At 41.3% G+C, this 16,429-nt stretch overlaps 1 protein-coding gene across 8 annotated transcripts in view; it reads right to left on the minus strand.

Moving 5' to 3' along the window:
- TEAD1 (TEA domain transcription factor 1) overlaps nucleotides 1–16,429 on the minus strand; it is a 203,569-nt gene that overhangs the window by 33,342 nt on the left and 153,798 nt on the right. For all 8 annotated transcript variants that reach the window (XM_017881572.1, XM_017881578.1, XM_017881575.1 and 5 more), the window contains one exon: nucleotides 9,732–9,905. In XM_017881572.1, coding sequence (XP_017737061.1) covers nucleotides 9,732–9,905 — 174 coding nt within the window. The remainder of the gene's footprint in view (nucleotides 1–9,731; nucleotides 9,906–16,429) is intronic.

The raw sequence follows: 16,429 nt of genomic DNA on the forward strand, positions 1-16,429 counted from the left end.
AAATACAAAAATGAGCTGGGTGCAGTGGCAGGCGCCTGTAATTCCAGTTACTCGGGAGGCTGAGGCAGGACAATCGCTTGAACCCAAGAGGCAGAGGTTGCAGTGAGCTGAGATTGCACCACTGCACTCCAGCCTGGGGGACAGAGCGAAACTCCATCTCAAAAAAAAAAAAAAAAAAAGTAAAGTAAATTAAGTAACTATGCAGACAGTATTGTCTACACTGAATGATCATAATTCCAAGAATTTTAAAATACAAAACATTTTTAAATAAGTATAGGGTAACATCATATATCCTGGTTTCTAGATATGACTAATGTGATAATGATTAGAGAGAAAGAATTATATTAAATGTGTATTTAAAAATTTGTTATAACTTGGCAACATGATACAAATTCATAAGATTTCACTTTCATATTGCTTTCTTCTTTATTATTCCAATCAAAGTTTAAGACTAAGCCTTTATCGTACTAATTATTATTATGAATAGTTTTGGGTTGTAATGTTTATGAATAGAATGTTAAAAGCATATAGCTTTCTTTAGACCAGTGTTTCCAATTTTGACACCCTTGAGCATTAGGACAGGGAACAGAGTTCTGAGGCCCCTCCAAAGGTATTAGTCTCAACTGCATGTCTTATTTGGCAAAAACCATAATTTTATTTCCTTAAGTAAACTTCATGTAGCTGGAAATTAACTGCTTTTGACAGTCAGCTATGAGCTACACTTGGGTTTTTGGCCTTCAGGATGCATGACTGAATCATACGTCCTCTAGTTCTGGGAATTCAATCTATGATCAATTCCCAAAGCTGTTGACATTTTCTTACATTAATTGCACTATCTGCCACGTCACTGGCAATCCATCTGCCTGAATCTCAATGCTGCAATGAAGCACAGCTTCATCCACTTGGGGGTGGACAGCCTTCTTTCCTAGAGCCTACACAGCACCTGATCATGTTTTGTAAGGAAAAAAGAAGTAGGATTATCTGCCAGTGACAAGTGTTTGCCTCACGTATAACAAAGCTGGTTCCAAAACTCCTCTTGAACCATAGTAACAATTTCAATGCTACATCAATGTGTAATTTTCTGAGATGGTTTAATTAGGGATTTAAATTTAAGCTAAAATTGAACTGCTATGGTACTATAAAGTGCAAATAACTCAACTAAGGTGTCCATGGAATGGCAAGATGTCTTCTATGCTGGCCAGGGTCATCAGGTGATAATAACCAATCACAACCTATTCCTCTGCCTAGGGGTGGAGAAGATGCTTTTTTTGTTTATTTGTTTAATTCTACTTCAATTTCTAGGATACACGTGCAGAATGTGCTGGTTTGTTACAAAGGAATATGTGTGCCATGGTGGTTTGCGGCACCTACTGACCTGTCCGCTAAGTTCCCTCCGCTCGCCCACAACCCCGCAATAGGCCCTGGTGTGTGTTGTTCCCCTCCTTGTGTCCCCATGTTCTCACTGTTCAACTCCCACTTATGAGTGAGAACATGTCACTGGTGTTTGGTTTTCTGTTTCTGTATTAGTTTGCTGAGGATGATGGCTTCCAGCTTCATCCATGTCCCTGCAAAGACATGATCTCATTCCTCTTTATGGCTGCATAGTATTCAGTAATAGACTGGATATAAAGAAAATGTGGCCAAGTGCTTTGGACATCAACTGACAGAAGCATCCCAACTTTAGAACTGTTGAAATGGGAACAAGTCCATGTCTTAGAACTGAAGAAATATGGTGTTTCAACCTTAATAGTAATAATTGTTTCTACAGAGGATGAGGAAGAATCAAAGACTTTTGAATAAGAAGAAAAAATAAAAGCAGATGTAGAGGAACTCAAATAACAAGTGACAATAGAAGACTGTTTTTTGTTTTGTTTTAAATTCCACCAGTCAAGGCTGATGAAGATGCCTGGTCTACTCATGCATGGCCTGAGAGAGTAACTGCTGCAACTATTTTAGAAAGCAACATGGTTATTTACACACATAACCATGTGTGTAAATCACACCACTGCACTTCAGCCTGGGCAACAGCACAACACTGTCTCAAAAAAAAAAAAGATAATTTGAAGTATAATGACATATGGCTAACATGGTATTTCATAAAGAATAAAAGTGGAGTGTCAGATTTCACGTATTCCTTGATCAAAACTACATAAACATGAATCACATTAGGTTATATTCATGATGCATTTAGGACTGAATTAAAAATTATATATTCCCAACTGTCTAGAATGTTATACCTTCATAATCATAATATAAAAACAATGCTGCTTTCTCCTTCTAATGGTAGTTGCAGGATCTCACTGACTTGTCTAGTAAGACTTAGACTTGAACTTGAATTTCCTGGTAATGGTAGTTGATTCACCTTACGTTTTGTATTCTTTTACGTGATGGTCAGTCAGGTGCGGCCACAGGACAAAGGAGAAGTTCAGGAAAAAAAATTTACTACACTCAAAGGTCCCTAAGACAGGAAACATGGCAGGCTATGAAGGGCCACATGGAAAGATACTGGGGTGGTTAGGAGGCAGAAAACAAGGGGCTAGCTTAGACCAGAGCCTTTCCTGGGCTTTCCATGGGCATAGCAGGGAAACAGAGTGACCAGTTAAGGAATAGTTTGAATAACTCCAGCTGGCTCTAAGCTGCAGAGGTGGTCCCTAGCTGTCTGGTACCATTCTAGGGAATGATTAGGGCAGAGGAACACTGCATCTTGGGGTTGGACCAGATAGAGGAGGTCCAGTTCTGGACTGGTTCGTGTGCATATGAAAAGCAGGCTCCTGGACTATCCTGTTGGACAGAATCATTTTCCTACTCTAAGAATTGGCTAGACCCAGAAGGGCCGGTCTTTTCCCAGCAAGAAAGGCTTTTTAAAAAAAATCAGAACATAGTAATATACAGAATACGTATATGAAAATACACCTTAGCTCCCATGTAAACATACACCAGAGCATCCCATAATGACAGGACTTCAGAGAGAAACTACCAAGGCTGCTATCCTTCAGCAATTACCATTGGCTTCCATTTAAGTGAAGCTGTGTTGGGATGGTTTCTAGTGACAGAACTGTGCTCCCTGAAGAGGCCATGTGCAGGTTTACAGAAAGAGCATGGATTCTGGACTCTAGCAGATCTAGCATTTACTAGAAATATGATGTCACAGAAGTCACTTTGCCTTTGTATGATTTGGTTTCTTCATGTGTAAAGTGGGACTCATCACATGTTCTCATAAGGATTAAATAATATCAAGTATGTGCTTAGCCCTGGCACAGTGCTTGGCTTAAAGAAGGTACCAGTTAAGCGTCAGGTTCAGGTACTGCTGAAAAAGAGAGGAACCTCTTCACTTCCCTTCTATTCCTGCAAAATCACCTTTTCTCTCTTTGTAATTAAATATGTTGTAGAATTAAAACACATAGGAGTAAATAAAAAGAAGGCAAAAGAAATAGAAAGAAATGAATAAGAAGCTGTCATGAAAAGGAAAAGATAATAAAACTAGAAAAGGCAAAATGCAGAGTCTGTAACACTCAGTAAAAAGAATCCCATGACTCTCTTGACTGAAAAATAGTTAAAACACCGACTGTTCCCTACTGCTGCCACAACTAAATTCTGATTCCTTCTCTTTCCAAATTTTTCTACCCACCTATCTTTCCATTACCAGTGAAGACTCAGCTGCAACACACCTCAATGCACCTGAAACATACGTTACACACATCCTGTCTCAGTGCCTTTGCTTACCAGCCCATCTAAGACGTCCCCTGTAATCTGTATCCCAATACTCGCAGACATAATGGCTGAAGGAGAGGAACCCCAAAGATCTTACTGGTGAGAATATAAAATGGTACAACCACATAAAAAAAAAGTTTAGCAGTATCTTAAAATGTTAAACATAGAGTCACCATAGGACCCAGCAATTCCACTCCTAGGTAGCTCCCCAAGAAAGATGAAACAGTATGTCCACACAGAATTGTCTACAAAGACTCCATAGCAATTATTCATAATAGCCTGAAGTGGAAATGATCCACATGCCTATCAACCAGTGAATGAACAAAGCAAAATGTGGTATATACATCTGATGGGACACTAATTCTACAATAAAAAGGATGCACCTCAAACACAACACAAGTAAAATAAGCCAGCTGCGAAAGATAATACACTGAATGATTTCATTCATATGAAATGTCTAGAAAAGACAAACCGATCTAGACAGAAAGTGGATCCATAGTTGCCTGGGCCTGGGGGTGGAAATAAGAACTGACTACAAATGGGCACAGGAGATCCTTGTGGGGTGACAGACAAATTCCAACACTGGATTTTATTATGATTACACAACTCTGTAAATTTTTCTAAAAATCATTAAATTGTACTTTCTTTTTTCTTTTTTTTTTTTGAGACGGAGTCTTGCTCGTCGCGGGGCTGGAGTGCATTGGCCAGATCTCAGCTCAGTGCAAGCTCCGCCTCCCGGGTTACGCCCATTCTCCCTGCCTCAGCTCCGGAGTAGCTGGGACTACAGGCGCCCACCACCTCGCGCGCTTTAGTTTTTGTATTTTTTAGTAAGACGAGGTTCACCAGGTTAGCCAGGATGTCTCCGATCTCTGGCCTGTGATCCACCCATCTCGTCTCCCAAAGTGCTGGGATTACAGGCTGAGCCACCGCGCCCCGCCTTTTTTTTTTTTTTTTTGAGAAGGTAGTCTCACTCTGTCGCCCAGCTGAGTGGCAGCTGGCGCGAGCTCGCTCCTGTAACCTCCACCTCCCAGGTTCACACCATCTCTTGCCTCAGCCTCCCAAGTAGCTGGGACTACAGGCACCCGCCACCACACCCAGGGAATATTTGTATTTTTAGTAGAGATAGGGTTTAACCATGTTAGCCAGGATGGTCTTGATCTCCTGACCTCATGATCTGCACCTGCCTCGGCCTCCCAAAGTGCTGGGATTATAGGCATGAGCCACTGTGCCCAGCCTAGATAGTACATTTAACATGAGTGATTTTTATAGTATGTAAATTATACCTCAATAAGGCTCTTAAAAAAAATCTTAACAGATAAACAGCCATTCACAGGGGCTTTTAAGGGGTCCCACACCATGAAGGCATGGACAATGTAAAGCTTATATGGTAGAGGTGTGCTCATGCTGGCATCCTTGACTCTGTTATTCATTTATGCTTTGGGGCCTGGGATGCCAGTAGAGTCTTCCACCCTAAAATCAGTGGAGTGACTGCTACTTGGCTCATCGCCATCCCATTTGCCTCAAAGTGTCAACTCGCAGAGCTGAAGTGCCTTCATCTGGGGCTTAAGTGCAGGTACTTTAGGTAACACATAGTATTTTTCCATAGCAAACCCCTTACATGGTCTAGCCTGACCAAGCCCAGGTTGGACATAGCAGACATTCTGAAAACCGAATTCAGGAACAATCAAATGAACAAGTAAGAGTCAGGCTGATACTGACAGCCTAGAGACTTTAGGCCATTTGAAAAAGAAGAAAAGGACTGGGTATGGAGCCTCTGTTGTAACAAAAATAAGCACATCTGCTAAGTATACTGCTAAAAGATATTTTGAAGGGGGTGTGAAACGTACTTCAGACACACCCACTGGAAGCACCTACTGATATCCAATGCTAGATATTCTAAAAGTAATTCATTCTTACTGAGTCATTAGAGGAAGCCAATGACATTTCAAATTGCAAACCAAATTTAAATTGCCTTCCCTCCTTCATTTTAATATAGTTATGACTGAATTTCTTTATAAAGGTTAAGTATTCCTAACAACTGTACTGAAGGAGTGATGTTTTCTATCACATTCATGGAAGTTCTCCATTTTAATTCTGCAAATCTTAATAAACAAGTATCTGATCTCAGAGTAATTGTTTCTAAATTTGCACATCTCCCATCAGCTACCATACTCTAAACATCTGCAATCTAGACTTCATTATTTGAGGATTTATGACTGAAGGGCTCCACCATGGAAAATATTTATTAAAATCATCCACTGGGTAAAATAAGGGCAATTTTGGAGGCAAAACCAAAAAAGACTTTCTAAGCACTCTTTATACTACTTTATATTCAAACAATATGCTAATTATCAGAAATCTTACTTAAAAACAGTTTAATTTGAAATTACTGAAAATGGTTTCTTTTCATAACATTCTATAATTTCTAATTAGCTTTCATTCACATGGATAAACAACCTCTTTTTATACCCTTTAAAATAGTGGCTCTCAAACTTTTGATCACAGGACCCCTTAAACTCATAAATAAATAATTGATGTACCAAACAGCCTGACCCTGACCCAAAGTAAATTCCCAGGAGTCGTCTTTCCTGGGTTTTGAATTTGCCGTAACAGGCGTAAACATTCTAGTAGCAGTTTGGTGATCATGTATGATACTGCAAACAGGACCAAAAAAATTATTGAGGACCTCAAAGACCTTTGCTTACTGTAGGTTATATTTTCTTTATTGGAAATTAAAACTGAGAAAATTTTTAAATATTACTTCATTTTAAGAAATAATAAGCTAACAGGCCGGCACAGTTGCTCACGCCTGTAATCCCAGCACTTTGGGAGGCCGAGACAGGTGGATCACCTGAGGTCAGGAGTTCGAGACCAGCCTCGCCAACATGTTGAAATCCCATCTCTATGACAAATACAAAAATTAGCTGGGCATGTAATCCCAGCTACTTGGGAGGCTGAGGCAAGAGAATCGCTTGAACCCAGGAGGAGGCTGCAGTGAGCTGAGATCGCGCCATTGCACTCCAGCCTGGGGGATAAGAGTGAGACTTCATCTCAAACAAAAAAAAAGAAATAATAAGCTAATTACATGTTGATACACATTTAAAAAAAAAATTTAACATGCCTGTATTTTTAAAAAATTAATGAGACAGGTAGTTCTGCTTTACATTATGTGACAGACTCCTCAGATAATAGTGGTCATTTTCCTCTGATACTACGTCAAAAGTCAACAAGCAGTAGTAGTTTCTTAATGGTAGGCTGGAATGTGGAATCTGAAACCATCTCAATGAATTTTTCCAACTCTGTTACATTTAAATCCATTGCTCTAACACTGTATCAAATTACGTTTGCCAATATCATGGTGGATCTTATCAGAAAAGTCTTTTAAGTATTGAGAAGTTCACTAAGGTAGACACAAATTTCCCAATATTCTAATTTTCATTTGAAAGCCCAAATTTTATGCCGGGCGCGGTGGCTCAAGCCTGTAATCCCAGCACTTTGGGAGGCTGAGACGGGCGGATCACGAGGTCAGGAGATGAAGACCATCCTGGCTAACACGGTGAAACCCCGTCTCTACTAAAAAATACAAAAAACTAGCCGAGCGAGGTGGCGGGCCCCTGTAGTCCCATCTACTCGGGAGGCTGAGGCAGGAGAATGGCGTTAACCCGGAAGGCGGAGCTTGCAGTGAGCTGAGATCCGGCCACTGCACTCCAGCCTGGGGGACAGAGCAAGACTCCGTCTCAAAAAAAAATAAAAAATTAAAAAAGAAAGCCCAAATTTTATCTTTAGCAACAAATAATGTCATTTGTTTTTCTTGATGTGATAGACTCATGTGTTCAATACGTACTCTAGGTTGTAATAAAATTCATGAAGGACTTTTTTTTTCAACTGCATGAATTTTAGCAGCAGAGCCACTGCTCTGATTCATACTAAAGCAGTTCTATCCCACTGCTTTTGTACCATCAGTGTGAATATAAGCAGAATGCAAAAGGCAAATCATGTCTTGGTATTACAACAAAAATAGTTTTGACCTTGTCAACCCATTAAAATGATATCGAGGAACTCCCTAGGGGTTCACAGGCCACATTTTGAAAGCTACTCTGTTACCATATAACTGATCTCCAACCACCAGGCAAATTACTAGAAGGAGGTCACCAATTCAGAAAAGGAAAATGTGACTGTGATCACTTTTTCAGGTTGTCCATGTGTATTACTGACCCAACATCCATTATTATAAGTAGAAGGCTACATCTACTATCCAAATTTATTTTTTTGGAACAGGGTCTTGCTCTGTTACTTAGGCGGGAATGCAGGGGCACAATCATAGCTCAGTGCAGCCTCGACCTCCTGAGTAGCTCAGACTACAGGTGTGCACCACCACACCTGGCTAATTTTGTATTTTTCATAGACAGGGTTTCGCTATTTGGCCCAGGCTGGTCTCAAACTCCTGAGCTCATGTAATACCCCTGCCTCAGCCTCCCAAAGTGCTGGGATTACAGGCATGAGCTACTGTGCCTGGCCTACTAACCAAATTTCAATATGGAAGCACAAAATGATAAAAGATACAAAACAAGCTAATTTAATATCCAAATTTCCTTCCAAGGAACCTAAAACATAAATTTTTCTTTAATTCATCCATTTGTTCTCACATCTGTCGGGCTTTTTTGTGTAGGGTTCTTGCTTGGCATAGAGATACGAAGAAGGTTGGGCTGACAGATCCTGTGGTCAGGGTCCACAAGCGATTAAGTAACAAGGAAACAGAGCAGAGACACTGAAGTCACACAGATCTGATGTCAAGCTCCAGGTACCCAACCCACAAGCCTGTCTCTGGTGATCCATGAGCCTTTTTTCCTAGGTGGAGCTGAGGCAAATTCCACCTAAACCTTGGAGGATGAAATGAAATGCACGTAAAGCTTTCAGCACAGCTCCTAGCACAAAGCAAGCATTCAATAAATGGAAGCCACTATATGAATAAGGCCCCCTGAGGCAGAGTCCAGAGGAAGGGGGACACATCCAAACAACCATGACACAGCGTGGGAAGTGATGACCAAATGCAATGGGAGTAAAAGAGAAATCAATGGTCTGCTTACATGGGGAAGGTTCTATTATAGTGGAGCTACTGTCTCATGGAAGAGAAGGAGCTGGCCCAGTGGTACAGGCAGAAAAGAGCAGAAAGTTCATCTAGACAAACAGAAGGCGGAGCACAGACTGGGCAGGTGGGGCAACAGGGGTTTGGCAGGATACAAGAGGAAGCTACCCTGGAACCACATCGCTTAGGGCCTTTAATGCCATGCTAAGGAGCACAAACATTTAAAACAGTTTAAAAAAAATGTGTGTAAAGGCTGAGGAATCATAAACTCACAGTGCTAGCAGGTTATCTGGTCTACTGGTGCGCCTAATGCCTCAGCACACACACATTATACTTATGCCCATTCTGACCCATTAGCATTCCCCTGGCCCAAGCCTCACTAGTGCCAAAGGAGTGGCAAAGCTCCTCTCAGAGGCTCTGGAACATCAGCAAAGCTGCAGCAGCCATGGGAATTTGCCCATCATTTTAAAGCACAAATAAAGTACACACTGGGCAAAGCAATTCTATTTCCTCTCTGATGCTTACAAAATCTTGAAGCAAGTAACTTTATCTTCATCCCAGCTCCGGGTCCTGCACTCCAATGGAATTTATAGATTGCTCTGATTAATGGAGAAGAAACAGAAAGAGGGTACAGTGCCTCACATTTTCAATTATTACTCCAGCCACCTGTGAGTAAGTGAAGTCCAAAGAGGCTGCTTGTCCCTCCTGCCCTTTGGCAGGGACAGAGAATGTCACCCAGGTGCACCATGTGGATGCACAAGGCCGGCTTGAGGACCATTCACAGGTGTGAGTCCATGCTCCCTTGGCAACTGTGCAGAAGCACATGAAGGTGCACTCAGTGTAAATCCATAGCCAGCTGTGCTGCACTGTGCTCACTTAAGAGATGTGACCATTCAGACAAAAACCACAGAAATCACAGCAATGTCTTACTCACCCAGAATTTTACGAGGAAGAAGGCATTTTGAGGGCCCTTTCCAAACAGTTCCTTTAAGCCACCTTTCTTTTCAGGAAATTTGTCATAAATCTGACGAATGTCCACTGATTCAAGCAATGGGTCACTGTAAGAATGGTTGGCATGCCCAATGTGCACGAAGAGGTGTTTGTTGTACTGTAAGAAACCAAAAGAAACATTCCCATTACAAACTCTTTGATCAACCTGGGATTCATCCATCTTGAACTGGATCAAGAGCAGTAGTACCAAAATTCTGGAATTAGGCTTTTGAGCCTAGGATCAATGCTTCTGAAATGATGAGCATGTTTAGAAAACCGATTATAGCTTAGGGTGGAGACAATCATTGTTTTTTACTGACAAGGACATGTATTTTCTGAAATACCTAAAAAAGGCTTTTTTTGCAGACACATTAATTACAACAGCTTAAGTTACCCAGCTACCAAACCAAGAAACAATTATATTACCCAATTTCACCTGACAAAACTGAAAATGACAGTGATACTCTTTGGAGTCCAATAAGAAATCTGTGTGCAGTTAGCTCATGTCATAACCCAGAATGCACTTCTTGTCTCAGCTCTCCTGGGACAGCGTGGATACAGTGGTCTTAGCAATGGTACCCACTTCCTTCTTCCAGTAGGAGTAAGAGTGCTGAGCCTCTTTGTCACCAGTCCCCTTAGTAACCAATCCAAAACTTCTGCATAAGGGCTGCTCAATATGTCACTGTCAGTGCAAAGTTAGGATTGGGGTATAGATCACAGAGAAAATCTACAAGGCCATACATGGCTGATGAAAAAGAACATAGGTCACTCATTCATGACAAAACAAACAAAAACCTCTAAACCACGTTAAGTCATTTCACTCACAAAGTGAACCCTTTTCTTCGCCTTGCTTTGGGATAAGACATGGTAACTGGACCACAAAGGAGTGTGTCCAAACCAATGGGTCTCAACCCAGGCTACATCAGAATAACCAAGGAGCATTTAAACATCACAAAGGCCAGAGCACAATCTAGGTTAAACTGGAATGTCTGAGAATAAGGTCAAACATCAGTAATTTTTAAAGCTTCTTCAGCGAATTCCAATATACAGCCAAATTTGAGAACCACTGGTCTAGACGCTGTACTCCAGACCCTTCAGGCATGCCTCTCCCACTGCATAGGCAGTAACACCAACATAATGTGACACAGACCAAGAAACCTGGGGATGCAGGGGCTCCATGGGCCTCAGAACCAAATAGGTTTCAATGAGAAACTCCATCTGCTTTCTTTATCTAGCAGTCCAAGTCTGCTCACATTCCAAGTTAAACTGGCAATTCTCCAACTACTGTACTGAGTACTAATCTATTCCACAGGAGGTCCCAAGTAACAGAAGGCTTGGGCAAGGCTGAGTATTATACATGAGTTAAGAATATACGGTCCCTGGAACCTCATCATCGGGCCCTGCTTTAAAAAAAAACAACAAAACAAGATTGTGTGGTAGACTCATCCTGCTCAAGTACAAAACACTGTGCCTAAGGCAAACTAGCTATGATACTGGGCAAGTGCCTCTCAAGTTTCTAAAATGGGGACCGTGATAGCATTCACTTCATTGGATTGTTACAGGGTTTAAATGAGACACTCCACAGACTTCACCAGGGATACTAGATCTAACAAGAATAAGCACTCAATAAAATCTAGCTATTATTGTTTTAATAAGACTTCTCCTCTTAGAGATTCACAGTAAATATTAGAGTATTAAAAGTAGTGCCACTGACTGGGCGTGGTGGCTCATGCCTTTAATATCAGCACTTTGGAAGGCCAAGGAGGGAGAATCATTTGAGCTCAAGAGTTCGAGAACAGCCTGGACAACACAGTGAGACCTCAGCTCTACCAAAAAAAAAAAAAAAAAAAAAAAAATTCACCAGGTGTGGTGGTGCATGCCTGTAGTCCCAGCTACTTGGAGGCTAAGGCAGGAAGATCACTTGAGCCTGGAAAATCAAAGGTGCAATGGAGCTATGATCATGCCACTGCACTCCAGCCTGGGCAACAGAGTAAGACCTTGTCTCTTAAAAAGGCACTTCCATAAAAAAAATTTTTAAACATATTAATCTAGAGTTTCTCAAACTCAGTTGGTCACAAAATCCTGTGAAATATATCCTGAAGGAGTACTGGTTTAAATCTATAACCTGCTACCCACATTTGGATCTCTGGCCACCATGCCAAAAGACAGGAGGCTGGACACTCCATCTGATGCCAGTATTGCATACAGGGGCAGTGCAACTGGGGCCAGTATCTTTTGGAAGAGAACCAGGTCCCTCTCCTAGTCAACATCAGAGTGGTATCTTTTCCAAAGCTTCAAAAATCCTAAAAGATATCAGGTGAAGTGAAAAAGAGGATCCTATCAAGCTCTGACATGGATGCAGCTGCATGGACTAGCTGCCTGGCATTAAGACAGAAGCTGGGAGATACTATAACACAAAAGAGTATGCCTGAGAAGTAAGAAAATATTTTTAAAAAGGTTAAAAGTAAAAGTGGGAAGAAATTATTTTTAAACAGGTTAAAAGTAAAAGCTACTGTGTTAGGGAAGTGAGACTTGGGGGTGGGAAGAGGTGAGATTATAAGGGTAGGAGGGAGTATCTTTGAGCTTTTTATACATTTTCTCAAACGTTGCCACATCACTTTTTCCAATTATAAACAACAGCCCATGGAAATGTATGAGGCACAGTCATAGCTGCTAGGAAACTTCTGGTCTTTCTAGTCTCAGTGGGCAAAAGTGGAAAAAAAAAAAAAAAAAAACACGAGCAAAGGTGTGGGCACAGACACTGGTATAAAGGCAATCAGAAACACAAAGTGGAACGTGGAGTACACAGCAAAAGGCACTGTTTCTTTACTACCTAGACAACTGGCTATGTATCCATCCATCCAACCCTGATTTATAACCTCTGCTTACAGCTAGCTCTCAGACCTCCCCAGTTCTGGAAGGCACCGTTTCTGTCTATTCCAGTGCTTTCTGCAGGGAGTGAATTTATGGGAGGCATGAGACACAAGCCTTGGGGACCCACTGAGCTGAATCCAAGTCTCCCTTCAGGCTCCTCACTCCTAGCTGTTCTGCCTCGTTAGCTGCCCCAGGCCAGGTCAGAGCTGGGATGAAGTTGAGAAGCTGGGAAACTTGAAGTCTTTGTGCGTAACATCAAAATGTCCCTTGCACTGCACTGCACTGCTGGAAATGGGGACCATGGCCCTGACATCCACAGGTCAAGAAGGTGAATGGGGGTAAAATCTACCACATACCGATGGGGACCATGAAGGTGCAGCTGAAAAGCAAGGCGCTGAGTGTAAAGCACAAAAGCCTTGGAGCCAGACACAAACCTGAAACCTCAGACTTCTCATCTGTGCAATGGGGATATAATAGCTATAATATTTGCAACATATGTGAATATTAAAGGAACTAATGCTCAGAAAGTGCTTGGCATAGGATCTGGCATATAAGAAATGTTTGACAGGGGCTGGGATTGGTGGCTCATACCTCTAATCCCAGCACTTGGGAGGCCGAGGAAGGTGGATCACTTGAGGTCAGGAGTTCGAGACCAGCCTGGCCAACATGGAGAAACCTCGTCTCTACTAAAAATACAAAAATTAGCCGGGTGTGGTGGCACGCACTTGTAATCCCAGCTACTCGGGAGGCTGAGGCAGGAGAATTGCTTGAACCCAGGAGGCAGAGACTGCAGTGAGCCAAGATCACACCACTGCACTCCAGCCTGAGCATAAGAGAGAGACTCCATCTCAAAACAAAATAAAACAAAAAAAAGAAGTGTTCATGTTTGATAAATTATAGCCAAAATGACCATTGTTATAGTTTATTATCATGTGAGATTCACTAGATCCTGAGGTAGAAGCAAAAGAACTTTCCTGCTTTTGCTATCCCTCCTGCCTACTAAAACAAAAAAAAAAAAAAGAAAAGAAACACAAATAAGCCAAGAGCTGGGAACAAGCAGTGAAGCCAAGTGACTGTTCAAAGCCCTGATCATAGCCCACTCATAACCAGCTGCTCAGGGTGTGGGCCTCTCACCTGTGCCTGAAGGAAGGCAGAGAACTTGTGTCCACTGGGCACTGTGAGCAATGGTGTTGCTTATAGATGTGATCTCAGGTAATCTTTGACTCATGATGCTGCTGGAGGTGGATTTAATTTAAATCATTTTACAGATGAGGAAATAGAAGCTTAGAGATAAACTGACTTGCCTGAGGTCATACATCCAGGAATAGTCCTGGAGTTAATAAAACTTGGATCTGTCAACACCACAGCCCTGGCGTTTGCTGCAAACATCAATCACACTGTCCCCCAGAAGAAAACGTCTAAGCCTTTCCAACACTGCTAAACCAATGTTTTTTGAAAGTTGATCTGGGAAAGGAACAACAACAAAAAAACTAAACCATGTTTTAAAGCTTCTATGAAGTTAAATTGGAATTGGGGACAAACATGATTCACAAATGCATCAGACAGAGTCCACAAAGGTTTCTATTTTGAGGAATTTACCTCTGTGTTCAAGGCTGAAACGAACAGAGAAAGGCAGGCTGTCTTTGCCAAAGGAAATTGGGCACTGCCTCTACAAGGCTGGTGACTTGAAACCAAACTCTGACCATCGGCATCTGAGTGGCTTCACTGCTGCCAAGAGGTGGTGACTCTGTTTCTAAGAATACAAAGTACTACAGAAGGTGCCCTGGAGACCACAGCATTGAAACAAACAGACCACCCTCTCCACTTCATTCAGCCTGGGTAGGTCAGGAATCCTTCTGTCCCCAAATCCAGAAGGCTGAAAGGAAGAAATCTGTATGTTGGAGTTCAAGTTTTAATGAAATTAATCTAAAAACCATTTGGTGAGGCTCTATTTCCAGTCTTGCCAGTTGTCCTTATAAGGGAAGTGTGCTAAGGTGGATTATTTATTTGCTTCCCTCCTTCCCAAATAAATCCCATTTTTTCTCCAGCAGTGGTGGTTTCCCCAAAAGTGAAGGTTGCACATAAAACAAAAAAGGGCAATTCTGTTCTATAGGGCACAAAACAAACACTCATAAAAGAAAACAGGCATTTGGGAGCAAGATATGAGCAGAAAAAGGGTGAATGTCAATGACTCACATATACAAGGCCCAAGACTAGATTTCCTCAATATCCAAAGCAGAGGCTAATTTTGACTTCTCCAAAAGAGTCCCCTAGGCACTCAGTAGAGGCACAACTGATAATCAACATCTCAAGGTCAGCGATGGAAAAGGTACTCACTCTGCCTGTTTCTTCTACAGATTTTAGTAGAATGAACCAGCACACCTGTCATCCATCATATATGCCAGGCACTGTGCTAGGCACCAGGCATCCATGAGCTAACAACAAAGTGCTCATCTTCGTAGAACCTACAGAGTGATTGTACAGAGCAAGCTTATTGCCTCTAAGAATTGTATCTTTCCCAAATAAATATATGTTCTCATAAATTCCTACGGAGAAGATGGGGATAATAAAGACAGTCAATACCACTTCTACATATCACATTAACTAAATCACCATTTATCTGCTCTTTTTATAAGAATGACCTTATTCTCCAACATTAAACATACAGTATTGTTCATTAGCAAGGAGAAAACATATGGAAATCACCTAGAAAACATGAATAAAGTTTCACAAGTCCAAGGCAAAAACCATAATGAACACCAAGTTAGCCACTACACATGAAAGCAGAACACTCTTTCAGATATTTAAGGTATCAGAAAACTGACCCTCCTTGTAACTTGTTCCCAGGGAGCTATAGAAGGATATGTTCCTACTAAATGAGGGAATAAATTTTAAAAAGAGATGGGGCCTAACATAGAAGAAAGGTAAAGAAACCAGCCAGGTCAGCAACCAGTCCAGAGTGGATCCATGGAGCTGAGAACTCCTGGCAGGATGTCACCAAAAGAATAGACCTGATTTATATCTCACCATCTGGAGAAGAGCATAAGAGTTCTCCTGGAAACTTTGAGGATGAATTGGTATAGGTATGTAAAACTGAACAATTTTTTTAAAAAGACAACCATATACCCCAGGAAAAAAAAAAAAAGTTTTACAATTAAGAAAATGGTTCCAATATATAACATTAACCATGCTGTGTGCAAAATTTATATGGGTTTGTAAAATTAACTGAATGTTAGTTTTTTTTTAATGTGATATAAGTACATAGGGGGACTGAAAGGAAGATGGGTGGGGAGGGCACATACTAAATTTAGAGAACTAAATCGTAGTCTTCTATGTTAAGAAGTCAATAGATGAGGCCCAAAATTAATGGAATGAGATATACAGTATAAGAATGTTATTCAGAAATGTGGAGGTAAATATATTAATACAAAGAAATAGCTGAAAAAGCTGCAAACAATGGTCCCCAAAAAGTAGAACTGGGAGGTGAGGAGTCATGAAGCAGCAGAATACTGCTTTTCCTACGGGCCATGCACTTCAATTTGGCTTACACAATTATTTTATTAAATAAACCACCAATCAAAAACTATCTTGAAAGATTATGGAGTTTTTCTGAGGGAGGGAAAGAACCGTAAAAGGAAGCAAAAAACACTACTTCAGGATGTTTATTCTGTGTTGGCCACAAGTTCCTTGGGCTCTAAAGGAGCTCGGGTCAGCCTGCAAAGCTTTCCTACAGCTCAAATGCTCAGGACAGCTGGACAGGAGCTGGGA

This window comes from Rhinopithecus bieti, unplaced genomic scaffold, assembly GCF_001698545.2.
Source record: "Rhinopithecus bieti isolate Rb0 unplaced genomic scaffold, ASM169854v2 scaffold_11944, whole genome shotgun sequence".
NCBI classification, from domain to species: domain Eukaryota; kingdom Metazoa; phylum Chordata; class Mammalia; order Primates; family Cercopithecidae; genus Rhinopithecus; species Rhinopithecus bieti.